The sequence below is a fragment of the Ptychodera flava genome, chromosome 17, assembly GCF_041260155.1.
Source record: "Ptychodera flava strain L36383 chromosome 17, AS_Pfla_20210202, whole genome shotgun sequence".
NCBI classification, from domain to species: Eukaryota; Metazoa; Hemichordata; class Enteropneusta; family Ptychoderidae; genus Ptychodera; species Ptychodera flava.
Genome location: NC_091944.1, coordinates 25,617,332 through 25,645,118, shown reverse-complemented (window position 1 = coordinate 25,645,118; position 27,787 = coordinate 25,617,332). Strand labels below are relative to the sequence as shown.

The 27,787-nt window shown below is 38.6% G+C and overlaps 1 protein-coding gene across 3 annotated transcripts in view; it reads right to left on the bottom strand.

Moving 5' to 3' along the window:
• LOC139115874 (alpha-2,8-sialyltransferase 8E-like) overlaps window positions 1-27,787 on the bottom strand; it is a 30,685-nt gene that overhangs the window by 2,713 nt on the left and 185 nt on the right. Inside the window, exons 1-5 of one of the 3 annotated variants that reach the window (XM_070678276.1) lie at window positions 27,605-27,787; window positions 21,060-21,625; window positions 9,930-10,074; window positions 8,288-8,400; window positions 8,043-8,132 (exon numbers count right to left, since the gene is read on the bottom strand). The exon at window positions 27,605-27,787 is cut by the window's right edge and continues 185 nt beyond it. In XM_070678276.1, the coding sequence (XP_070534377.1) occupies window positions 8,043-8,132; window positions 8,288-8,400; window positions 9,930-10,074; window positions 21,060-21,601 (890 nt within the window). In that variant the 5' untranslated portion in view covers window positions 21,602-21,625; window positions 27,605-27,787. Of the gene's footprint in view, window positions 1-8,042; window positions 8,133-8,287; window positions 8,401-9,929; window positions 10,075-11,355; window positions 11,467-17,033; window positions 17,190-21,059; window positions 21,626-27,604 lie in introns of those variants that run through there. The other 2 variants (XM_070678277.1, XM_070678278.1) reach the window with 2 other exon arrangements.

The window sequence follows — 27,787 nt, the reverse complement described above, 5'->3', positions numbered from 1 at the left end:
AAATTGGTCAAGAGTTCAAATAGAAAGAAAACGTAACAATTTTTAAAGTAAATTAATTTACATTTCTGGCCTTTGTGGCATACTAAAAATAGATTTGCTTCACTTTTTACCGAATGTGTGTGTCGACTATTGCAACATTCAGAGGTGGTACAATGAGGTTACAGGTGCTATTTTTGAACGATATTTTTGGACGTTATTGTAACAGAAAACAAGCAGTTTAAAAATAATCCAGACATGAGATGACACCAACTGTGCTCAATAGGTGTGCAGAGTGCTGCCCGATTCAGCGAGAGCTGGACGCTTACACTGCTCGTTTCATCCGCTGTCAACTTTCGTCGTCGTCGCCAGGAGTCATACCATTGTTATTTTGAACTTCTTGGTGTACATCGTTAAAATACCCTCGTCTTTTATAGCTCAAACTTTGGCAGATAATATCTGACATACCGTTGTTGTGAGGAAGTGTCAATTTATTTGTGCAAGAACGAATTATATTATATTCTATCATGCTACCATGCGCCATTCTGATTGGACGAGAGCTCATTGCACCGATGCTAAAATACTGTTTTAGCACTGATAGCAGTGCCAAAACGGGCCCCTAAACCAGCTTTTTCGAATTGCCCGGTCGGTGCATTTGAACGTACCTATCTAAACCATAGACCCTCGAGAAAGACCGAAACAGTCCACTTTGTTTCAAAGACCGAATTTTGATACACAGATAAAGTGTGGGTCTGTCTCACCTCTTGGTGTAAATAAGTTGGGATCGATGATGAAAGACATCTCTGAAGCAGCACGTTTGGGGTATGATGCACACAAATATTAGGGCGACAGTGCACCGTGCACTTTACGGGAGTCGAAGATACGCGACGAGACGCGACGAGACGCGATATATCCTGGTACCGCTCTTTAAAATGAAGATAGAATTCGTTCATACACTAATAAATTGACACTTCCTCACAGTAACGGTATGTCAGATATTATTTACCAAAGTTTGGGCTATAACAGATCTGGATGTCCTAACGATGTAGACCAATTAGTTCAAAATAACAATGGGATGACTCCTGGCGACTCCGACGGGAGTGGAGATTTTAAGCGGAGTGGAGATTTAGCCGAGCGGTTCTCTCTGTGGCCTCTCCGCTTGGCGACTGATGCCGTATGTTGTGGGTTCGAACCCGATTGAAAACTAGCCGTATTTTCTACCCTGGGTTGGTAGCTCTGCTGGTGGACAGAATTGTCCCCGAGGTTATCGTTCGCCCAGTTAAAGCGATGAATTCGTTTCTTCGCTTCGATAAAGTTTGTATGTGTGATAGTGAGCATGCGTGCGTGAGTGCTTCACGAACTGTAAGGGATGGACCATTAGACCTTGGGAGGGGGGGGGGGGGGGGGGGGCAAAATGAAATTGTGAAAATTTTTTTTTTACTATTGTAAATTTCTGAATTTTTTTTTTCCAATTGAGATTAGCTGTGCAAATTTTTTTTTTCAGAGTAAATTTTCAGATTTATAATTTTTTTTCGTTCGTCGCTGTCTGAAGATAAAGAGGGCAAACATGTGGTGCCAAGCACCACAAGCGGCCACGCAAGCGGTCACTGGGAAGAGGTCAGGAGAGGGGTGTCCCCCTGCTGCTGTTGGAGCTTTTGAAAAATAGAGATTAAAATGGTGTTATTTGGTGGCACTTGGGGAGTATTTTTGCGGGGGGAGGTCAGGAGGGGGTGTCCCCTTCCTGCCGTTGGAGCTTTTGAAAAATAGAGATTAAAATGGTGTTATTTGGTGGCACTTGGGGAGTATTTTGTGGGGGGGGGTGGTCAGGAGGGGGTGTCCCCCTCCTGCTGTTGGAGCTTTTGAAAAATAGAGATTAAAATGGTGTTATTTGGTGGCACTTGGGGAGTATTTTTGCGGGGGGAGGTCAGGAGGGGGTGTCCCCCTCCTGCTGTTGGAGCTTTTGAAAAATAGAGATAAAAATGGTGTTATTTGGTGGCACTTTGGGAGCATTTTTTTCGGATTACACATCTTCCTCTGAAACATGGTCTTCTTGCTCCTCAGTGGCTTCGTATAGTTTTGAAAATTGACTATTTTGGTTTCCTGGCTTCCCTTTCTACTGCGTAGTGAAATGCCTACATTCACCCCACCAAACATCATGCATATCTCATGATTTACAATTGATTTTGACAAGCTGAGAAGCTAAAATAAGCTAAATAATATAGTGAAATTTGCATATTTGTGTTTTTAGAGCAATTGTTGCCCTTTTTTGATCAAAACATCTATTTCTCTGTAGCAGCATGTCCAAATTGATTGGATGTGTATAGATGTGTTGAAATTTCAATATTTGTCTTTTTGGGCAATTTATGCCATTCATGGTCAAAATATCTGTATTCTCTGAAAGGGCTTGTCCAATTTCTTTGAAATTTGCTACACAAAAACGATTAACCATGCAGATTTATTCAGTATTTGCTATCGAGAAACTTTCAAAGTTCAACCCTTTAATGTGTTTTTGTGTTGGGATTTGTTGGATAGATGGCATTCTACATAGTGTATTGTTGAATGTTAATGTGTTGCTGTTGTTATTTGAGGCTGGTTTTTGAGAAAAAAGAATTGAAAATTCCTTTTTAAAAGCAAAATAATACATAATGACTTGATATGTTGTTTTATCATTATTGACGTGTTTCTACTTGTTCACCAATTCTTGCATTCATCATTGTAATAAAATGCTGTGAAAAAAATGAAACTGATGTGGCCTGCATCTGTTTACCTTGATCTTAAAAGGCAAATACAACTTTCTGTCTTGACAACCATACCATAGTTTCAATATAATGTTTTACCACAGTCCCTCTATCCACTGCTTGGTTTGTACGCAGGAAACAAGTAGAAAACAGGCTCTATAATTTCATAATTTTCAGGTGATCAGAATACAAAAGTCCTGAAAAGATAAGATAATCACAACTTCGCGTATAAGGGATACAGTCACTCTAAATGTATAAATTAAAATTAAAAATGTGCCGGGAGGGTGTATTAACAATACAGAAAGTTGCTTACTGTCGGTAAAATCTAAAAAAAATTCAAAATTTTAAAGACTTTTGCAGATTTTTTTTTACGCCTTTGTCTTCTGATTTATTTTTCTTTTATTTGCAAACTAGTTTGAAGATTTTTTTTTCCTAACTTTCTGCTCTGAAATTTTTTTTTTGGTTTTTGACCATCCCCCCTCCTAAGATCTAATGGTCCGTCCCTAAGCTTACAACGTGTGGAGCGGTCTCAGTAAGAAAAATGTAACAACTTAGCCGGCTATTGAACCGCTCTCTTTTGGGAGTGGAGATTTAGCCGAGCGGTTCTCTCTGTGGCCTCTCCGCTAGGCGACTGATGCCGAATGTTGTGGGTTCGAACCCGATTGAAAACTAGCCGTATTTGACATGTAATGCAACGAGCAGTGTCAGCGTCCAGCTCTCCCTGCATCGGGCAACACATTCAGAATCTGCACAACTGTTCATCACAGTTGCTGTCATCGCAAGTCTAAAACTGCTTGTTTTCTGGTACAACTAACGTCCAAATTATCCATCAAAAACAGATCCTGTAACTTCACTGTGCCACCACTGTCGCGACGGTACGCGGTATGCGGTACAGAATGAGACAAATCTATTTTAGTATGCCAAAAAAAGCCAGGACTATTGTTCTTATGTAAATTTACGAAAAAAAATTGTTACTTTTTTGTTTTGATTTGAACTCTTGACCCATTTTCTGTGTGAGTGCAACAGGTATTTTATGACAAGTATCGTTCGTCTTGCATGCGAATAAAATGCAATGTCGATATGGACGTAATGCGTATTTATCGTAGGATACTGTGTGCCTGTACGGAATCCAAAAATGCTCGGTCTCGGGCGCAGAAATTCCGACGTTCGATCTCTCAGACGTCTGTTTTCTGCATTTGGCGCTTAGACTGATGAAAATACCCAAGTAAGACAACAAATACACGCAAGTTGATATAATATAATAGCAACAACCCCCTTCGCAGTCGGGTAGCCTATACACTCGATTTTGGTACAATTCGCTCCACATACATGCCAGAAAATCCCAAGAGAGTTTGACCGGTTGACCTCGCTGTTAATTTTATGCAGGAAATTACAATAACAATGCTTGGTCGAATGACGCAGTGCCTTGAGGGTGGGATCGCCAGTGGTATAGGGGGAGGAGTACCTTCCCGATGGTGATAAGTGATGCAGATTACCGTCGCCTAGGTGACTGGCGTATACGCATGCCAAAAGACACCTATGGTTGATTTCCTGTTGACCAGTCGAATGGCAGAGTTGCAAATACCTGGACTGAACCATTTGGTTTTTTGTGGGTGTCGGTGGTACTTTGACAATAGAAGTAAAGATGTACAGATATTGGGTTTATTGTCTTGTTTATGAGCGGCCAGTATTTCCAACAGCATGAATTACGTACATTTGCCCTAGAAGAAATAAATAATTTCGAATAAAACATCGCGAATGTAACCACATTCCCTAAGCTTGACGTACACTTAAGTGCCCCAAAGAACCATGGAATCACCAGACTTTTGATCGAAGAGATGAGTTTTGCCAAACTGCGTATGTAGAAAAAGTGGCAGATGACTTTATTTTTAGGATCATAGACAGTATAGCGAGATGTAAAAAATGTGAAAGAGGCTCTCCACGTAACTATCCTAAATGTTTTTGTGTAGAGTTTGTGTTTGATTCATTTCGAAAATGTGTTCCTACGTTCTTATCCGATTGTGTGTGTTAATAAAAATGTTTGTTTCGCTTTGGATATTTGTAGAGAAGTTTGGATTAGTGTGTACGGTAATGTTTTGTTTGTGTGGGGAAAGCTTATATGGCGAGACGCAGCCGGACCTATGTTGTTACAAAAGTTGATAAAGTCGCCCTTTGACGCTCGCGTTTCGAAACCCGAGTGTGGTTTCTCATCAGTCGCAGTGTTGATTCATTCCGTAGTTTGTGTATGTGAAAATTTATTTTAATGCATTTTAGTGGTCTTGGTTTTCGATTAGCGAGGCAAGTATTTGGTCACGTTGTGAGTCCGTTTGGTGGTTCGGTTTGTTTGTTCATGGAGGTAGTAGAGAAGGAGTCACAACTGAGATAATTACGTTTATTACTATTGTGCACCATTGGTTTAATCCCTTTATGTCCATTGTTTAACACCCCTTTCCCGCCATCTGCGTTGCCGACGCTACCTTCGCAACCGAACCGAGTGAAATTAACCTGGGTTTGCTAATGCGACTCAGTTTCTCCACAGTGTCATAACGTATGCGCAAAGACTGTATTTGCGTAGCTTGGGTCAAGTGCGTTATGATAGTGTAAGTCGAACCGACACGTTCCGTCCACGAAAAGTGAAGTTACACGGAATTTAAGTTTTTTATTCTCAAAATCTTGGTAATTTTAACGCCGTTTTTTATATACTTTACATTCGATCGCAGGAACCTTTCCTTGTTAGAATGAAAGTTCTGATCACGAACTTTTCAATCATGTACTGAGTATGGTGCAGCGGACTGCAGCACTGCCGTGAGCGTGTGTTAAACTTGTAGCGTTTCCCGGGTGTTTATGACGCTACTACTACCTCCATGGTTTGTTCTATGTTTCTTTACTTCGGTAAATTTTGTTTTGACTGGTGTGTCTTTTAGATTTTTGCGGAGGTTGGTGAATTTTTAGGCAATAAGTACCACTGCGGGGTACGGATTTTATGTTTATTGGATCAAGATACTTACAAGTATCCTGGTTTATGTGCTTGTTCTCGTATATTTTGATTAATAGTTCGTTTACTTTGTTTACTGTTTGTTCTGGCTTGTTGTGTATAATACTGAGTGTTGCGTAATTGCCTTTCGCATTCGAGTACGTAATCTTTTGTGTTGACAATGACGAAAACCCGACCCTTGTCCAAGGTTTTTTTTTTCCGAAATTTGTCTATTGTTTTCAAGCTAGTTTATCGCGATTCTTTTAGCGCGCGACATGTTTTATTTCCTTCTTTGTAATGGCATCTCTAGAAGTGCGAGTTTAGCAGCTTCAGATAGCTTTCAAGGTTTTGTTTTTTGTTGTTCGTGGAGCCCAATTTGACTTTTCTTTGAATTGGTGTTGTTGCGATTGTTTGTGTCTCACGACGTAGCGTAGTCATATTTTACGACTTTATTTGTTGAAATCCTGAGGTGGTTTTATTCTGTTCGGTTTTGTTGGTGTCCGAATTAATTTTACGGCTTTTGCCTAGTACTATTTTACGGAGTTTCATAGTTTGAGCGATGATAGGTTGTTGTTGAATTTCATGTTGCTGTCGGCTTTTCTTTGGAAATAGCTGATTTATTTCCACTGCCATTTTTTCTGTTACGTTACGGTGATTGTTTATTTTGTATCTAATGTTGTGTTACAGTTGTTTGTTATGTGTACGATTTTTGTTTGTGTGTTCTATGTAATTTTATGTTTTTTTTAGTAGTTCTCTTTTTGGAGTATTTGGTGGCCCTTAAAAGAGCCGCATGGTATTGGTTTTTGTTAGCGCTTGGCGCGTTTGTTTTGGCGATAAGCCTAGCTTTTTTATGCTTCTTTTCGCCGATTCGATGTGCTTGGTGAGTAGGTGTTTGCCGCCTTCTTGTCACTGTGTGTGCGTACATGGACGGTCTGCATAGCCCTTGAATGTGGTCTCGATTTTACAATCAAACTTACAATTTAGGAGTATATATCAAAACCGATAAATGATTTATGTTTTCACATGGGTTCACAAAATTTTACGGCTCGGACTATGATTTTACAAGTTTCTATAAAAAGTATAAGGCGCGGGGTATTATATATTGACTGATAACTGTAGCTATGATAGGCTACATTCAGGACGGGCAGTAATTAGTAGGCAAAACAGGTGGTTTTCACCGTGGGAAGAACTCGGTGCAATGATACTGAACATTAATAGTAAGCCTGTCACCTTGAAGGTAATGCTGTAGGTGAAACAAGGACTTCAAACGCACGATGGTACAAACAACACCACAAGTGAAACGTAAACATAGAAATACACGCGTTCCTACGTTGTGCCCACCCGGCCACGCGATTAAAATATGAGTACTGATAATGCTGGATATTGTAATTGGGTCGGTAAACAGTCAATTAATAGTTTAATTGACTACCTGGGTGATTGGCAGGTCGTGTCTAACGACGCATATGCAAAGCAGGCCAAAAGACAAAAGCCCCCAAAGATATTGACAGCTGGCCAGGGGTCACCATGAATACGTAATGACGCTTCACTACGCAGAAACTGCGTAGTCAAGCCCTTCTTAACCGGTCAAACTCTCTTGGCATTTTCCCTCATGAGCACTCGCCTATCGGCTCGTGCTATATGTCGCGCATTGTACCAAAATCTCGTGTATACCCGACTGCGAAGGGGGTTATTGCTTAATCAGCTTCATTTTAAAGATCGGTATGTCGCTCGTCGACTCCCGCTGTATCAAGCAAAAGTGCACGGTGCGCTGTTGCCCTATAAATTCAATAATTTAGGTACATAAAACTCAAATGTGGTGCTTCAGAGGTGAATCATCATCGGCCTCAACTTATTTTCACCAAGAGGTTAGTTACAGACTCCTACTTTATCTGTGTATCGAAATTCGGACTTCGATCTTTGAAACAAGGCGGACTGTTTTTGATTAAGTTCAGAGCGTACGTTCAAATGCACCGATCGCGCGACTGGGCAATTTTCGAAATGTTGGTTTGGGGGTCCGTTTACCATCGCTATCAGTGCTAAAACAGTATTTTAGCATCGGTTGAATGGCGCATTATATGATATAATATGATTGGCAATAAATAATTGTATAGGAGACCCTTATTTTATCAGCTAGAGCATTGTCTACAAAAAAGATCAAAAACACCAGAATAATTTCCTTTTCTGAAATATACCACTGTCGGCACGGCGTGCTTAAGAAAGCAATTAAGCGTTCTTGACCTTGCCATGATTTACTTGTATAAGACAGAAATGGTGACAGGGAAACTGTTCACACAAAATTAAGATAATTACTAAATAATCTCAATAGGCCCTACACGACGCGTACGTTCACTTACATTAATTTCATTAAACCGGGATTACAGGTAATGAGGTCCGTCCTGGAGCCGACGTCTTTGGCAAACTTTTGTACGTGAGCAAGATTAAATCTGCAATCAAATGCAAAAATTAGAGTTTTATTTGTCGCTGAATTACAAACGTTGTCTACAATCTCTTTACTCTGTCTCAATTAAAGAGTTACCTTTCTTAATAAACGTTACAAGTCAGTTCTTTCCATTAAAACTATGGGACTTAAAAGACTCACCTCACCACAAAGTCTGATGAGTCTATTGACTGACCGCATGTCGAGTTCAAAAGAATCCCACTGCTGCCAACTATGCTGCATTTATTGAAGGATTCACTGATATATGGCATTGTCTGAGAAAAACAAAGAGTACAGGTTAAAAAACAGGAAATATTAATTTAACGAGCGCCCCCATTTAATAATATCTTCTGGGAAATTATCTCACTACAGTATGCAAAAGATATGTACTGTTTTTTTTCGCTACTACGATATTATTACATTTAATTCCAGCAGTGGTCGTTAATGTATTCGTTTTCTTTAAATTGAGCAATACAAATGGAAACACACACGCATATCGTGCAGACAGGTATGCAGAAAGAAAAAAATGCAGATCAACCAACAGATACACACGTGTGAAAAATGTAAAAAGGTCCTCTTATTGAAAAATCTACTGACTTTCTAAAGTTCCAGTAAAGCTTGCATAGCCCTTTAGACCGACGTTCCCTTAGATGCACTCGATTTATTGAACACAAACTGGTCATAGACACTAGAGGACTCCCTTATATAAACGATTAAAGATAATAAGTCTAGATTATATTACAGCTATAAGCAGTGGTTACCCTAATTGAAAGTACTTGCACTGATGATACTAAGTGCAAATTTTGAGCTCAAATGTTATTTGCTTCTTGTAGGGAAGAAGAATTTGAATATCTTTGCACGGTTACTGTAGGTTTTGCAAAAAACAAATACGGCCGCAAAACCATGTGACTGATCTTAATGTAAATGTGCTTGCAAACTAGAAAGTAAACACATTGGTGATGATATTTGTAAAATTTCAGTTGAAATTTTTTGTTGAAATTTTTTCGGAAACTGCTGGTCAGATTGTTCTGAATTTCTGTGTGCAGCTTCCTAGGGATAATACTCCTTAGATAAAATGAAATTGTGCAGAAATGTTACAAATTTTATTGTTTGGGTAAATTTCACCAATGTTGGTCAAAAAAAATAAAAAAAATCTACTTTTCTTACTAGTCTCATACTAACTCAATTTGTAACAAAAGTTAACTCTATTTGTAAGGGTTATTTAATTTTGTAACAAATTAGGTCAGTGTTACAAATAGGGTTAATGTTTGTTACAAATTTAGTTAGTGTTAAAAATATGGTTAACTTTTGTTACAAATTTGATTACTATAATTGCTATCAGAATATCAGATTTTTCACATTGTTTTGACCGAATTTGGTAAAAAACTTCCCAAAAATACAATTTGTCATACATCTGCACAACTTGATTATTATATCGTACCAGTATTATCCCTAAGAACATGCACACCGAAATTCAAAACAATCTGACCAGCGGTCTCAGAAAAAAATATGTTTCGACAAAATAAATAAAAGAAAATCGCCCTAAAAATACAAATATGCAAATTTCGTCAAAATTTAAACAAATACGATTGGGTTTTTTAAAATTAGGTTATTGTTACAAATTGGGTTAGGTTTTGTTACAAGTTTGGTTAGTGTTACAAATAGGGTTTAGGTTTGTTAGAAATTGGGTTAGTGTTAAAAATAGGGCTGAGTGTTACAAGTAGGGGTGATACAGTCCCTACAAGCTTTGCAGCAGGAAACACAGATTTAGATTATATTTTTGCAACAACAGTCTCGAACGTACCTTTGGAAACCGTTTGTGCACCGTTTCAGTCACTTGAAGTTTAGAGGTCCTTTCGGCTTCATATTTCAGACTTGAATTAAGCGGTGTATTCTGTTTTGTTGTGAGGAACATTTCACTTGTTCGACAGTTTTTCTCCAGAAGTGATCTGCAGTATTTGATGAGATATGATATCATTTATAAAAGATTACTTTTTCAAAGGCGGCAATAAAACATGCAGCGGGAGCTCAAGAGTGATTACTACGTGTGATAGTGAAATCTTAGACTACTCTCGTCGCAATATATAATTGACGTAAGAAGTAATAAACGATCATGTACCCCATAGACTTGTCTAAGAAATTATTATGACTTGTAATGACGATAAGCATAGACCAAAATTGTGTTCACTGATCAGAGCTAATAATATTAAACGTTACGGTATATGAGTAAAACATTTGGATCTGTTTGATAGAAAAATATCAGGTGATCAGCAAATTTAATCACGAAATGAAACAACAACAACAACAACACCATTACTTTACACCAGGCATTCAAGTGCAGGATATCGAATGGTGTACTCCAGAGACTTGTGTTTGGTTCTAGATTTTTGATTATAGGTTTAACTGCTCTTACTGGTTACTCTCCAAAACTATAAGATAGGGACCAGCTCTACAGAAAGATGTTTCAAAGAAACTAAAGTATCAAAATTCCTTGAATTCATACCCGGAAAATACAGGGTCGATCATTCTTGAAATAAGATACGCCAAAATGATCACGAGAAGGGGCTGGGCAGCCACTTAGGAAAGAGAAGAAACTGTATATCAAACAAACGCTTACGCCAGGTTTGTAAATGGCTATGTATAAATTCAAAAAAACCGACCTAGTTAATGCAAAATCGTTTCGCCGGACAAAGACTGTACTTACATAAAAGATACAGATATTTTAATAAGTATTACAAGTAAGTGTGATTAAAAATGTCTGTTTTGCATGAGCTAGATGGTTTCAAGAATTAACTCCCACCACTGTTTAAGCGTTGTTATTAGATATTCTGTGAAAGTATAATGCAACGGAAGCTACTCACTTTAAGGTTTTTGTTAAAGGTGCGGTACACCCAATAGCTTTTTTTGCTCGAAATCACGTTTTTGAAAACATTCATTCAATTTTAATAAATTTCTTCACTTACGATTACAATATTGATTGGGTACACCTTTTAGCCTGTCAAGCAGTTGTAATTTGAGGGATAAAGTAGTGTTTATTTATGCCCCTCTTATCTTAGATAAAAAAATATTTCTTTAAAAATCCCGAAGTCGCAACGTGCAGCTCCACTTTGATTCAGCGTTGCAAAATGAAATTAAAGTTAGCTCACGCTAAGCGTTGTAGAAAACAAATACAACAAGTCATACAATTTCAATCTCTCTAAGATAATGCAGGAAACAAACTGTTATCTTACGAGTATGAAAAGAGAAGAAAAAATCCATACGACATAGTTCTGCCGTGACTTTATCCGATCACCCTTCATCAGCAGGAACCTTAGGTGTCTGGTGAAAATAAAGACCAGTTTTCCCGTCAAAATACACACAAAATAATGACAAGATACTCAGGGGTAGGAATGAAATAGGGGTGGGGAATAGAAACCACCCTGTTGACCACTGAAAACCAACCGTGGACCGGAAAAATCCCGCGGTTGACAACTAAATCCCACAGCGGACCATGTAGAACTACACGGTAGACCACTAAAATAGTGCTCATTGGCCACATGAGGACGTGTTTTCAAGATGGCGACGTCTGATGATGACAGCAACTCCACGCCCGGTAAGTGATTTTTCACCGATAAACTACTTATCAGATGAAAGACTATACTTCAAATATGCCCCATCCAATGACAAAATGCCTCGAGAATACTCAGATCAAGTTTCGTTGGCCGATTCCGTTCTAATCAGAAGAAAATCGAATTCTTGTGTATAAATAGACACGGTTTCCTCGCGCCCACAGCAGTAGCCTATGTAATGCCATATATGTATGAGTACGAGTGTGTGAAATCATACCTCGTTATTTTGCTGCAGTTCCGTGGCAAACAACTTTACACGATTTGCGACGTGTGGACGGAAAAGTTGACCCACCTTTGTCCACACACTCATCGAGGAAAGTTGTGGGCTACGGAACTGCAGCAAAATGACAGGGTATGATTTCGACACACTCGTACTCATACACATATGCCATTACATAGGCTACTGCTATGGGCGCGAGGAAACTGTGTGTCTATTTCTACACAAGAATTCGATTTTCTTCTGATTAGAACGGAATCGGCCAACGAAACTTGATCTGAGTATTCTCGAGACATTTTGTCATTGGATGGGGCATATTTGAAGTATAGACTTTCATCTGATAAGTAGTTTATCGGTGAAAAATCACTTACCGGGCGCGGAGTTTCTGTCATCATCAGACGTCGCCATCTTGAAAACACGTCCTCATGTGGCCAATGAGCACTATTTTAGTGGCCTACCGTGTGGTTCTACATGGTCCGCTGTGGGATCTAGTTGTCAACCGCGGGATTTTTCCGGTCCACGGTTGGTTTTCAGTGGTCAACAGGGTGGTTTCTATTCCCCACCCCTATTTAATTCCTACCCCTGATACTGGTTAACGTTTAGAGAAATGAGGTCATGCCACAGAGTAATGCCTCATGTTCGTTTATTCCAAGTTAAGCTAGCGTTACGCCGTGGTACTTTGTGTTCAAAGTTTATTGAACTTTTATTTGATCTTTTCCATTGGTTGCATGTTTTCAAGTTCCAGTTCACAGTTCACAGGGCAAGACCCTGTGAATTCATAGTAATCGGCTGTAAGAATACTATTCAAAAGGACATAAACCTATCGGTTTTAACCACGCCCTGCATTACCAAAGAAAACATGCCCCTTAAAGAGAACTTTTATGTAGTGGCTTTTCCATCACACACTCAATTGAAGGTAGGTTGCGCCTTTGGGACAGCTAAACAAACTCTACTATTTTCCAAAATTTTCTGATCTACCCGGTTCCGCCAGCGGGGCCTCATGTTTCGGCTATTGAAATAAATTAAGTTTTCACTATCTAACTTTCGTGAAAATAAAAGAATGTATTTTCACCATAGAATTAACCTGCATTCTTAATTTTATTCTTGCGTCGGTACGAAAATTTTTAAAGGTTTCCTACAAGAAAGTTGAGTAATTTTTTTAAATGGTTTCGAAGCACACACTACATGCACCATTATATCGGCGTCGAGGAAACGATGACAAAACACCAGATCCTTTGAAAGCAAATTTTCAATAAGAATTTAAATCGATTCAAAGCCATGCATGAAGAGTTTCGATTTTTAATGAAAGAAAAACAGTGTACCGGTCTTCAACAAATGACAAAATGATTATGAACTGCAAATATGTTAGTTCACTGGACTTAGTCATTTAACAATAAGCAATTTACTATTTTTGATTCTTCCGATTTAAAGTATAACATACAGGGGGCAATCTTATAATATAGTGTCTCTGGACACATTTTGGTGCAAATTATCAAAGTTCTGTCGATTTTTTTCGGTCTTTCCAAGTTTATTGATCTCAAGAGTAAGAAAGTCTACATTATGATACGTTTAACGATTCAGTCAACCATAAATATATTCGCTCAGAGTCCTTAGGCTCGTCTGATTTGTAAGTAGCGAGATGTGGTGTTCATGTTAATTGGAAAGATGCTGCATTAAAATGGTATATATGTCGTTGCAAAGTACGTATACGATGACGTCAAACAGAGAAAAATTCCATGGGATTATATAATCATCACATGAACAGTCTTCTTATTTTACTTTTGACGTAGATGAATCAAAATTATAGTAACATATTGCATTAATTTCCCTGCTATTTGTGTTTTACTTACGCGGATTACTTTCATTTAATGAGTAAAGCAGCCCGTCACCAAGGAGATACTTTCATTCATAGATCCCATCAAGCTGAAATTTTGATACATCGAATGATATCTCCACCAATCAGTCATAATGATTCGGTCACGTGAAGGTGTCAATCATTGTCCCCCGCTGTACCGATATGCCAAGATAAGTCGGCCATCGGCGTACATAGCTTTCACCGTGCTAGCGACGGATAGTCTTAGTATTCAGAGTTATTTAGAAGATTTGTAAATAGATTTATGAAGTAAATGCAACGACACGATCGAAACGGTCATTCTCATTCTAAGAGATGCCGTGGCTTTTGAAAATATCAAACAAATTTATGACCTTGACAAGGGCTCGAAATTAACTTTTTACCTTGGTACTCCACTTGGGCTACCATTTTCTGAAGTTGGTAGCCCAGTGACAATGGTTGGTAGTCCATGAATATTTTGGTTTAGGGATACTGTACTCGTCCGAGTATAAGCCCCGGTTCAGCAACACAAAACAGCAGTAAAACTAGGGGCTTCTACTCGAGAAACCCATGTTATGTATCACGAACGCTTAATTTATGCTTATTTTTGTACATTTGTAAGGCTTTCCATCACTTTCTAAATCGGCTGATACATCCAAAGAAATAGTAAAGAAAAACAGAAAAAAAATATTCTCATGATCTTTATGAACTGGCATGCCTTGTTACACCCGAGTCTCTCTGTACAGAACGTAATACATTGATACTGATCGACAACCATAGATAAAAGACAGCGAAACTCATCCACGATTTCCAAGCACAGTGTTTTATATTACTATTTCAAATCAAACTGATTACACAATCTCTTGATATAGAAGTGAAAGTTTTGTGAAATTTCAGCATCAAAACCCCAAAACTTGACACAAGTACGTCTTGTATGCTGCTGATCAACAGCATAGTGTGAACTGGCATGCAAAGAGTGCACACGGAAAAGCACCTTAACATTCTAGTATCAAACGCTCTCCATCTTGCGAAAACAACAACATAGCAGTGAAAATTGTAATAGTCACCAGAAAAAAACTCTTTACAAATGAAAGGATAATTGCTTCAAACAAATGAAACTACATGTTGACAGCATGTAGATCGTCCAAAAGTGACGGACACCGCACGCCAAGTATTTCATGTCCCAGGCTTTGGTAGTCCGTGTGGGCTACCATTTCATGGACTTTGGTAGCCCAAGGGAAAAGTTGGTAGTCTGTAGACGCGGGACTACCGCTAATTTCGAGCCCTGCCTTGACGAGCGCGAAAGATTCCGTTAGATGACACACATAAGCTTAGTACCTCATTGCATGCATGTTTGTGCCCACAACGCTACTGTCACCGGTCTGTGCCGGTGTCAACTCGTCAATCCTGATCACAGTCGTCAATGTTTTTGTCTTACGGACTTTGATTTTCGCAGTGATATATATCTCGCCCGTAGGTACATCCCAATTTTGTTACTTGACGGAAACTCTGTTGTGAGTGCATGAGTCAACTTTCGAAATACATCGGATTCCACAGCACCGCACTGCACAGTTAAGACTATAGCCCGACAGCTTATGTCTTCGCTACAGCCTTACGCTACAGGTTTGATTCCGAGAGAGAATTTAGGGAAAATTTTGTGTGATGAAGGAATTTATTCTTGTTAGTCGAATGAATTTATGCTTGTGCCTCCTATGTCGCTTTCCCGAAGATTATACCGTACTCATTTATTCAGTTGAACTTACGTTGAGGTGTAGGTTTTGGGTTTATCGCTAACCGGGATACGACGTCCACATAGAGCCTACACGACTCGACTGGAGCCGCGACGTTACCATTGTCGGGAAAAGCTATAGCTTTAGCGACTCGAAATTTCGTTATACAAATATGCCTTCAATGTTTCCATGTCTGGATTTATCGGTTCACCTTGTTGTAAAAATGTCAAGAGAGCTAACATAGCATCGATCAGGACAAATGGGTCTGTGTCGCGACATGCATGTATGAACGGTACCATGCAGGAAAAGTTCCGGTTGATTACGTACACCAGCGGTAATATGGATTTCTTATCTGTGCTGGTCTACGTCACGCAGGTGGCGATACGGGCCAGTTCATTTGATAATTAATATTATCTGACTACAAACGCTCATACGGTGCCATTTGTGGTAGTCATCAAGAAGTCATCCCTCAGGCTGAAACTCTTTTGTCTAAGAAGGTAGCCTCCAAGCAAAACAGCCATATCTACCGCTCTCCCTCACTGACCTTCAAAAACACAAACGATAGCTATAATACCACTGTTTTGTCTCAACGCGTCATTCATCTCTTTCCTGTTATGCCTTAAAGTACCGCCTATGGTAGAGGTCAAGAGGTCAGCCTTCGGGCTAATCCTATTCTGCCAGGCAGGGGTACCTAAGAAAGTGTAGCTTTTGAATGAAAACGACAGCCTTGACACCGTGCAGGATAGCTTGGGTAGAGAAATGATAGTTGCTGGAATGGAATCCGTTAGTTTGGTAGCTTTGAACATATTTTGATGTTGAGGGCATAAACAAAATAGCTGACAGCAAAATCAGTGGTAGCGGCGGTAAATATGTTACCCATTTTCGACAAGAAATCACCAAGTTGTGTTATGTAAGATGCTGCGTTAAGTGAGGTTCAGGTTCGATTACACTTCTGTAAAGTCTCTGTGTCAATTTTATAAAACTTGCAGAGAAATCACCATTCCTGTTTTCGAACTGAACAACTAGGCTTTTAGGACGTCCTATTCTAATACATGTGCATGGATTGTGTATGTGAAAATGTATGAAAAACTGCTCATGCATACACGAAAGGTAGAGAAGATAATTATTCATCTTATCTGAAGCTAACTTTGAAATCTTGATAAGTCTTAACTCTAGAAAACAGGCACAGCCAACAATAACGACTACGTCTTTACACTGTCATATACATTCTAATCCCTGTGCATGTATTAGAATAGGACTTCCTGATAGCCTGTTCAGTTCGAAAACGGGAACGGTGATTTCTCTGCAAGTTTTGTAAATTTGGCGCAGAAACTTTACAGGAGAGTAATCGAACCTGAACCTCACTAAACGCGGCATCTTACACAACAGATTTAGTGATTTTCTTGAGTAAACGGGTAAAATACTTACCGCCGCTTTCACTGCTTTTGCTGGCAGCCATCTTGTTTTGCGTCATTAACATCAAAATATGTTCAAAGCTATCGTTTTAGATGACCAAACTTACGGATTCCATTCCGGCAAATATCGTTTCCCTACCCAAGCTATCCTGCATGGTGTCAAAGCTGTCGTTTTCATTCAAAAGCAACACTGTCTTGGGTATCCCTGTAGTCGTAAGGTCCTCCAAGCAAAGTTGCCACTGTATCTACCGCTTTCCCTCACTGAGCTTTGACAACACAAGTAGTGGCTATTACACCGCTGTTTTGTCTCAACGCATCATATATCACTGTCATGTTATCATGTCCTCAGGACATTTATTGATCGTTCTTCTTTGGGAATCGTGCTATAACCCCTTCAGAAATTTCAGCTTGTTTAAGTACACTTAAGCGCCTTCTCCTCGTGATTACAGTGAATGGGAGGAGGGTTTTTGTTAGATGAACTTTAGTCGTAACATAGTGAGATTTTGTAGAATTATAACGTTTTTTGACCGTCTTTAACTCAAAGTTTACAGCAATGGCTCTCCTATCGTGATATTTTTTGTTTGTGTTTTTTACGTTAGTGTACAAATTGTATAATTAATATAACATAAGTATTATATAGAAATAGTAACGCGAATAATAATAGGTTCAATTTCCGTGAAAATTTCACCGTAAAGGTATTTTTGGTCGAAAAGACCAAATATGATATCGATTTCACTGCCCCATGTTTCCATGGTAACCATTTTAGGGGTTGAAAATTTCAGGTTTTCTTATATCCCATTAAAAGTTACTTTGATTGATATGACAATTATCTGGTGGGGGCGCACGGGTCAGAAAACTCAAAAACAGACTTATTTTAATGTTTTGAGTTGCCAAGGTAGTTATTTTGGGTTTGAAAATGTAATTTTTTCCCTTATTCCTATTAAAGAACTATTGATTGATGTAAAAAATAGATAATAAGGATTTTTCTGGTTAGCACACCAAAAAATCACACTCATTTTAATGTGAGATGTTTCCATGGCAACCATTCAGGAGTAAAAATTACCTGCTTTTCAAAGATTCCACCTAAAATCCAGTAATCAACAGAATGTGTTATATCAAAGGGATACTTTGGGTTAGAAAGACCAAAAATCCAGTGTAAAGATCCAGTAATCAACAGAAATATTATACCAGAGGGATATTTTGGGGTAGACAGACTAAATATGATATCCATTTTTACTGCTGTGTTTCCATAGTAACCTATTTGCATTTCAAAATTTCAATTTTTTTTCAAAGTCAATTAAAAGTAATCCCAGTTACTGTGCAAATGTTCTCCTAAGTGCATTTTTCACAGCATGAACTCCCTGTTCATTTTTGTTTTATGTTGCCATGGTAAACATTTTGGTAACCATAGTTTTTTTTTTATTTAAAACCATAGACTCTTGAGAGGATCTATGTTAAACATTATTTACTGTTTTTTATTTATTTTATGGATTTCTAAGTAACAACTTTTAACATTTGTTCTATGATAATTGTAATTTCTTTGTTTTCATTCTTGGAAGAATAATAAAGATAATGTATATTGGGGCCATTCTGGTCAAAATTGTTTACCATTGATTTTAGTGTGTTGAATTAAGTTTATATAGAACAGAAACAATTTTCCAAGCATTTTTAATTTTTTTTCATGCAGTCATTCCAAATAGGTGTTATATAGTATAGTACTAACTTATTATGCATTCCTCGAATTAAGTTTATGCCTTCAAATTAATTTTATGTGCTAAAATTAATTCTACTAGTATCCGACCCAACTCCCCTTATCACCAAATAATTATTTATCACAAGCAGGAACAGTGGTGCACAGTTTTTTTTGTTTTATTTAAAACATAATTCACTGGTACTTATCTATTTTATGGATTTATATTTAGTGAAATATTAATGTTCATTTTATTATGATTATTTTGATTTCTTTCCTCAATCCAGGAAGAATAATGAAGACAAATTATTTCTGATTGTTTAACTTAAGTAAAATTATGGCCATGTAATGGTACATTACTTTTTGTGTGACCTGGCGTAACCCCATAAACTCTATGATTTGCTAGATCTCCCCTTTCCAAGGTAGAAATGGCTAAATTTGAATATGGTCCCTGTATACATTTAAACATTTTTTTAAAACCCAGCAGGCCAAGACAAGGGGGAAATATTACAAGTTAAATGTTTCATGTTTAATACTGCTCAGGGCTCAAAATTAACTTATTTTCCCTCGTAGTCCACTTGGGCTACCATTTTCTGAAGTTGGTAGCCCAGTGGCAGGTGGTCCATGCATATTTTAGATCAGGAGTATCTTTTTTCGTTAACCAGACAAGAGAGAGCTATTTTACAAAATTCTGCCCATGAAGTGAATTTTCTTGTCTTTTGATGTGTATACTTGCACACCTTTATACCCAAGGAAACAGGTATAATGGACGACAGTGGGAGTTTTGTGACCTATGAACACGTTTCACTCTCAGAGTTGTATGCAAATTTTAAAAGTCGGCATGACAACATGAAAACAATATGGCCTTTTCATCAGCACTAAGACATACTGTAGCAGGGCTAAAAATAGACCATGGCCCTTCTGTTGGGAGGAGGCATAATTTCCATGTCATCGTGATTGATACAACCTTATCATATTGCAACGAGAATGCGTTTTTATTGGCCATCGTTTCCTGTTCCTGTCATTCAAGTACGTCAGTTAAGATATTGAAACTTTGTTGCAAAGTTCCACAGCACGGCCGGTCGTCTTCAGAACAAAGTCATACTATGGCAAATTTCTATGCCCAACTGGATTTGACTGCATTTATCTAGCTCGTCTCAAAGTGACGGACGCATCTTTCAACCGTTCAGCCTGGTGAAAAACGCATTTATTGATTCGCCAAAGGCCTGTGGATTCGCTTATTTTTGCACAAGTGCTACATGGACATAGGAAAAAGTTGTTGAATACTTACTCTTTCAGTGAATCTGACATGATGAGAGGTCTCAAATAAAAAACTGCTGCCGTGCTCGAATACAAATGTCTTCTCATTAAATTACATTATAGTTATACAAGAGTTAGCATTCCAAAGTCTGGTACCCTAATTTTTCATAGTTTGGAGAAGGGCGGCATTTCCATCTGGACGGTTGAACGACGTGAAATGCAAAATTCCATTGCATACAATCCGGCAATATGTACAGTATAAATACTGTATACGCTCCAGGTACGTATAAGCTTATTACTCCACAAAATGGCCACAGGAGGTGTGAACTTTCTGAAAGGATTTCCTAAACGTCCTACTTGTTACCTTAGAGACTCACATGTGATGTCCTCTGCAGTAATTCCAGTTTCTGTCAACATGCAAAGCTCAACGACATGATTATAGCACGAGACGAGGTGTACAGACGACACATTCACGCGCAAGTAGACTCAATTGCGCATGCTCATATTGGAAGACTACACTGGCAAACGAGTGCGCATGCGCGAAGTTATATTTGCAGCACAGATTTCGTGGAAAAACTCGTGCTTTTGCTCTATTTCCATCCCAAAACTTCCTCGATTGCTTACAGTAAATGCTCATGAACAAAATAAAACCCAACAACGTTAGCACAGGGAGAGGATTTATGGTTTTAGCCACAACTACAAATGCCACGCTGAAGATACGTTTAACATTCCACTGGCATAGACTCTCCACAGTCGCTGTGCCTTGTTTGTGAGCGCCCATGACTGCCACGATGGGCCTGCAATTGAAGACTACGCCGTGCAGCTCAGCAGCTGTAAGCACACGCTGCCAGACACAACGACTGTTTGTTTTTGCAAGTATATGAATATTCATAAGGGTAGTGATGTCAAAAGAAACACCTATCTAACTGGGCGGAGAGAATATACGTACAACAATTAGAAGTCACCACTATTGACAAAATTAAAATAAACAACACCTTTTTTCAGAATTCCCACAGCTTCAATGAATTGTTATTAGATTTCTATATAATACTTATAGCCCCTAAACTTGTAATAATAATAATAATAATAATAATAATAATAATAATAATAATAATAATAATAATAATAATAATAATACAATATAACCATAATAATATTGACAAACGAAGATAATATCGATTACCTGAGATTTGTAGCTTCCTTCTCGTTGAAAGTCCAATTTTTTGTGATGCTTTGAAAAATATCCATTAGCCATTCTCCTTTTTTGCTATCGTTCTTTGCTGTTCCCAAGCTATTTGATGTCACCGTTTTATTCGTGTCAATCCAAACATCGGAAATATTGACCGTTAAATTACTATGTTTCTTCACATCTCGCCCCATACTTAAATTAACTATCTCGGTATCATCAACTTTACCCGCCGCATTGATTGCTTCAATAGCATTCTGTTTGGGAGATGTTTCTTGCCGATGTGATGTTGTATTCACTGATACAGGTAAACCTAGATTTCTCTCAACGTTTAAGGCGTTAACACGAAACATTTCTCTACCACCAGTTTGAGCGATTATCAAAGGCATTTGGCTGTCGATTGTTCTTCTTACTTCCACATAATATCCTGCATAACCTGTATACATTCCGACCAGCACCAAAAGAACAACCCAATTGGTAAATCCCAGAAAGACGAGTACAAAAATGGTCAAAGATCTGGTCGATACGGCGTGATGCATGTCCACAGTAGTAAGCACTGTTATCTGAAAGAAGAAGAACAATGTTCCGATGAGCAAATATTCAAATGTGAGATGGAGCTAGTCAAGTGATAGGCAACCTAAAGACAGCTGTAGACACAGTATAAAGTTAGCTGAGGACAACATCTCCGTTGAATGACTACACCATTAATTATTAAACTGTTTCAGAAATTTACCAGATTATCGGTTTTCCACATTTAACCTTACTTTGCATTATGCTTACATGACATTAGACCACAAATCACCTTTCTTTCTGTATGTCGTCTTCATTCCTTTGAAACCTGCGTATCATAACTTTTTACTTTTGGTAATATCGAATGTTATACCCATCCACGCTGCCCTCATATCGGCAAAGTAGTGATAATTGAACAAAGTCTCATCGTTGAGATTTTAAAATCAGTGGGTCAAACAATTATTTCATTGGATGCATCCTTTTATACCACTATCCCCTGTTCGCGAATAATCTTTGCAAGGTCGATTAAGCCTACACTAAGATTTTACATCATTGTCTATCTCTCCAATTAATTTTATAGCGCCTACTATCAAAACTTCAACAACGCTGAATGGCGCTTTTGGTGGTAATTAAAATGTTCGATGAAAGAGAAACGCTTATCAGCTTCTTTTGAAAGTAGAGGGAGAGGTTTTATGCCAAAGGGTGGTGATCTTTAAAGAAGAGGAGTTGCATAGGAGAATGAGTTGTGATTGTTTTATGTCAGATTCCATCTGGCAATGTAAAGAAGACATTTATCCAATGAACGAAGATTACGTGATGTAGGTGGCAGAGTGAGTAACCGCTGTCCCTCATTGGTTTTGTACTGTGGCGTGTTCGAATGGTAGTTTGGTTCCTGATCGTCCCTAAGTGCGTACATTGTTCGTAGCTCCCGATGCTATCCCAGTCACTTGTGTAAATGGTAAGGCCATAACGCACACCGGCCAGTGGTACCACGATGCACTTAGTTTAATCACGACACTTCTACATGGTTACAGTATCTAGAAAGTTTGGCTATCTACAAAGACGTGGTCCAAAGTTAAACATACTGGATTTCTCACTGCTACCAGTACGTCAAAGTCTCAGAGCGTCTACATCTCTGAGTCTAGGCAAGCGTAAAGTGAAGTGCAAATGGAGAAATGTCTTTCTCTAGAAAGAGTTCAACTGAAATCGTCTCTAAATCTACATATTTTCATGCCTTTGAGGAATGTCGCTCCCATCTAAGTACAATGTCAAACAGGATGGAGCTATCTGTCGTCACTGCTATTGACTTCAGCAGTTGTGGAAACAATACATTCACTAAAGGAAGATACCGCTTACTTCAAAGATCTGGGAAATAACCAAGGAGAGATCATTCTTACGATGCATTACGTGTAGGATTAATCATGGTCACTCCACAAAATGCCGGTCAGAGTCAATGTCAGTCATTAAAACTAAATTCAAAAGACTGAAATTCTGAGCAATCGCCGGGCGATATCACAGTTTAATGAATGCATGTGCTTATTGCCATGTATGTGCCACGTCTGTGTATGTGTACATATGTGCGTGTGTATATACATGTTGCAATATAACTCATACACATTTGAAATATAGCTACATTGTAGGTTTACACATGCATGTACATCGATCCATACATGTTGTATGAAAACATTTACATCGTGCATTCTCAACCTATCTTAATTCGCTGTACACTTTTGAAAAACCGTTTTAAATGTGTGAACCAACTATTTTACTTTCAGCACCCCGTAATTGATCAACAATGGATTAGAAAGACGTTTTCACTTGGTTGTGTTTTATGATCGTAGGCCTTCCTTTATTTCTAGTTTTAATCAATAGCATTTCCTTAGGTCTCAAAATTGGTAACTTAGATATGTTTGCTGGTGATCAAACATAATGTGTTTCTGGGGTTAATACCCGCCGGATACTGCTGATAAGATAATTCAAAATGAGGTCATGCCCATTTCTTCTTGGGTCATAAATAGTGCAAAGTCTATCAACACAACTAAAACCAAATGTATGATGGTCGCTTCACGTCCAGAAATTTATTGTTTGAAGAATACTAACGTCATGTTAAATGTGCGTATTAATGATTCTGACATTTTAAATGTCTTCTTCTATACTCTCCTTGGTGTTGAGATTGACAATACACTGAGTTGGGACACTCATATTGACACTTTATGTAAGAAATTGTCATCTTGAATTGGTGTCTTGCGAAAGCTGCGTGCTTAGACTCCACTTCACGTTCTTCTATGGTTTATAACGCCCTTGTTTCTGTCTGTATTTTATTATTGTTGCACTGTAAGTGGCAATACTGCAAAGACTAATCTTCTAAGAATTAAGAAGCTCAAACCAGAGCTGCTAGGGTAATTCTAGGTGTTGATTTATCTGGGTCTTCCCAAGTTCTCTTTATTTGTCTATGGCTACCCATGTACTTTCGTATAGATTGTTTTGTCGCTGTAATGACATTCAAAATCCTCAATGGTCTTGCACCTGCTTATTTAGACCAGTTTCGCTATGGTCGGAGGCATGAGCAATTTCGACACACTCGGCTAAAGTAACAATAATTTATATGCACCTTCTTTAAAGACATCAGGAATTTTTCCACCTGGTATTTGGCTTTATCCCGTTGTGCTGGGTTATGTAGGTGTAAAGTAATAACAAAAATTTAGTATTCTTTGTAAATCAATCCTTTCCAGCACGAAAGATGCGGATATCTGAGATACGCAGCTCGAGCAGTTATCCTCCGAAACAGGACAGGAACATTGGTCAAAGCTGGATTTCGCATGGTAGCTACGGAAACAACCGGTTCATTCTCGGAAATCATGCGATGTACTGCATACTGTTGATGCTCCCTTGGTCCGTTGTCGTCAGTCTTGCCCCTACACATCATCAATTACCTAAAAATCACAGGATTCAGTCACGCGTGTCTTCAAATTTTGATACATTAATTCTATCAATCACCAACCACGGAACATATCAAAAACAATAGTCGCGGCTACGGGTTCAGGGACGTTCACGAGGAGACACCATCATTGTCGTAGAATGGTTTTGACGAGTTTTGAGAAGAATAACTTGTCATCGATCTACGCACGGTCGCACATCGAATCGACAGGTATATGCCTAAATATAAAATATGATGTCCGAAAAGTTTTGTTTTATTCAACTGAGTCAGCGCCTTAAGTTTGTTATCGCCTATCATCATCATTTTTTCCTGGTGTACTGTAACATGAATATCTCCGCAACGTTTAGAGTATGGACGTGCTTACAATATTTATTCACCAATTCGCAAAACATATGGCGAACGAGCCAAGTCTTTGAACGTTTATCATAAACTAATGACAATATAGGTTAGGATATTACATCTGTCAAATTACGACAGAATATTGAAGCTGAAAATACTTCCATCGACTCCGACAAAGAATAGAAAGAACGAGTCAGTAAATATCGAATCATAAACTGGGGAATCGGGACTGTCTATGGCTTATGATAAAAAAAGTATTTCGATTGATTTACCAACACAATCAGAGAGGAATTTTTATTAAACAATTTAAAAAGTCACCGCTTTTACTTGACATCGGATTCCATGGCAATATAGCAACACTCGATGTCGTTTAGGTCCCCAAAGTCTTCTAAAACGGCACGACGATATTAATAATACTTTTCACGACAACAAACAACTAAAATAACTTGAATCTGAACTTCAAATGATAGTTCTGTGGAAAAACCGATCAGAAATAACGGCGTTTCTAGGTAAGACGTCTACGCAAGAACGCGCTATGGCTCGAGTGACATACATGCAGGTCTGCCGTTCCAACAGCTCTGCTGTTACTCCATAAAATGACAATTCTGTGCCATTGCTAACATGTTAACATCGCAAACTTTTACCTATTCACATCTGAAGCGCATCGTTTTTTGATTCACAGCATGCAGACCTTTGTTATGGCTGCTTGCATCGCTGGTTGAAGACAAAGAGGAATACCTTCATCGATCAAAATCAACTTAATCTATGCTCAAATCATAAAAATGTATCGATACATGCAATCACTAGACATTCATAGTTGGGTATATGTCCATAGACGTCTAAGTTTCTGTGACCATTTTGTCATGGTTTTTACGGAGCGATCGAATGTGACATTACCTAAGGGACGCTTTGCATGAACTAACTCCAACAGGGGCAGCTAGCTATTTACACCGCTTACAGCGATTAAAGTGTGGACAAATATTGTTGGAGATTAGATTTGATTACGTGGCTGAAGTTTGCTTTCTAAACAAAGTATCGACCGAGAACACGTGTTTTGTTGAGATCCCGATGATAGAGTGACGTCATAGGTTAACTGTTTATCCGTGATGGCGGATTTTTCCATGGCAGCCGCTCGAGAGGAAATGGACATCTACATAGGTATCCTTCTAAAGGTAGGCGCTCGATGTACCCTGACTCCGGATTATGATGTTTTTTTTGTTGTTTATTTCGGGAGAATGCGAGAAAAACGCCCACTTTCTACCCGCAAGATTTTCGGCGCGCACGACTGTGCACTTTTCAAATTGACTAACCCGTAGCCCCCAATCCCCAACACAACCAGCCAGAGGTAGTGACAGGGCTACGGAACCGCAGCAAACCCCGCCCTGACCTTTAAGCATGACACCGACAACACTAAGTCTTAATCAAAGGCCATATTACAAGCCTTTTCAATGAGTACCTACACTTATTATTTCATACAGCCATCATATTTCAAGATTTGTTAGTTACTTGCTGATGTCAAATCCTAGATTAATAACTGTTTATTGACAAAAAGTATGCTTATCGACCTCTCCACTACTCCGAGCATTGGAATTAAAGATAAATAGATTAGACAACGACTTACAGAAAGTCGTGGACAAATTATGCAGTTCTTGCAGGACATTATCTCCCTTGATTGACTAAATCTCCGGCCGATCAATATACTGTTTTTATTTAATAGCTATCGACTTTCAGCAACTAATATTACTTTACATGTTGCTTGATACAACTTGAGGATAAAAATCGCCTTTCTTTCTGTTCGTCGCCTTTATTACTTCAAAGAAAAACTGCGTGTCATGTCTCTCCCTTTTCTTAATATTGGATTTGAATCACTGAAATTTTTCAACGACAAAACAACAGTCATACAGGTACGCTTCTGAGAGTCAATACAGCTGACATCGGGAAGACTTTCATTTCATGTCGGTCATCTCTTATACTTTATGTATTCATAGTTTGTATTCATTGCCTCGCTTTGATAAAGTTTGTGAGCGATGTGTGAAAGTAAACGTACGAGCTTGAGTGCTTCACGAACTCTACAGCGTGTGGAGAGGTCGCAGTCCGAAATTGTAACCACTTTAGCTCGGTTATTGAACCAATCCTTTTGAGATTTGGGATTTGGCCGAGCGGTTTTGTCTGTGGCTTCTTTGCTAGGTGACTGGGTACAGTACATTGTGAGTTCGAACCCGATTGAAACCACCGTATTTATCTGCTGTTCGCGAGTGACCTTGTTGGCAAGGCTGAATACCCCACGCTACCGATTTACGATAGTGTTAAGAAAGGACCCTATTCTGTGCGTTTATCATTTGTCATGCTCGGTCTGCTTTGTTGAGCAATGCTGTCTTTTATTCGATTGACCTTCTTTATGGAGAAATTTACAAGTAAACAGTCTGCTCACAGAATGGGTTACACCCATTGACTCTTCTCGCTCATTGCTTTCAGGCCCTTGAACCTTCGATCTAGCGTTGACGACACCAATGGAAAATAATTTTCATCATTCTTCGGAAGAACAACAACCATTGAATTACTGACCAAGCCTTACCATGTAACTATTCAACGATTGGGACATTAAATTGAAAGTAAATTTAGTTGTCATGATTGAAAAACAAGCTGTTCAAAATTGACTACGCCCTCCTCAGTAGAGTATCTGTCAGTGACATGCTACTGTACATTTACTCTTTTAGTTAAAAAGTAAAAACTTAAGTTAAGTTGTGTATCTTACCTTCAACTTATGTGTGACGTTGTGTTTGTTGACATTAACACTATCAAGGCAGACTTAAAGGCAAATGGTCTCTCTATCCTAGAGTCAGCCAATGTTCATGTAACCTTTCCCCTACATTCCAGCTTTTGGCCATACAAATTTTGACGTTGGCACTATCCGGTTCAAGCCCCGAAAACCGGATAG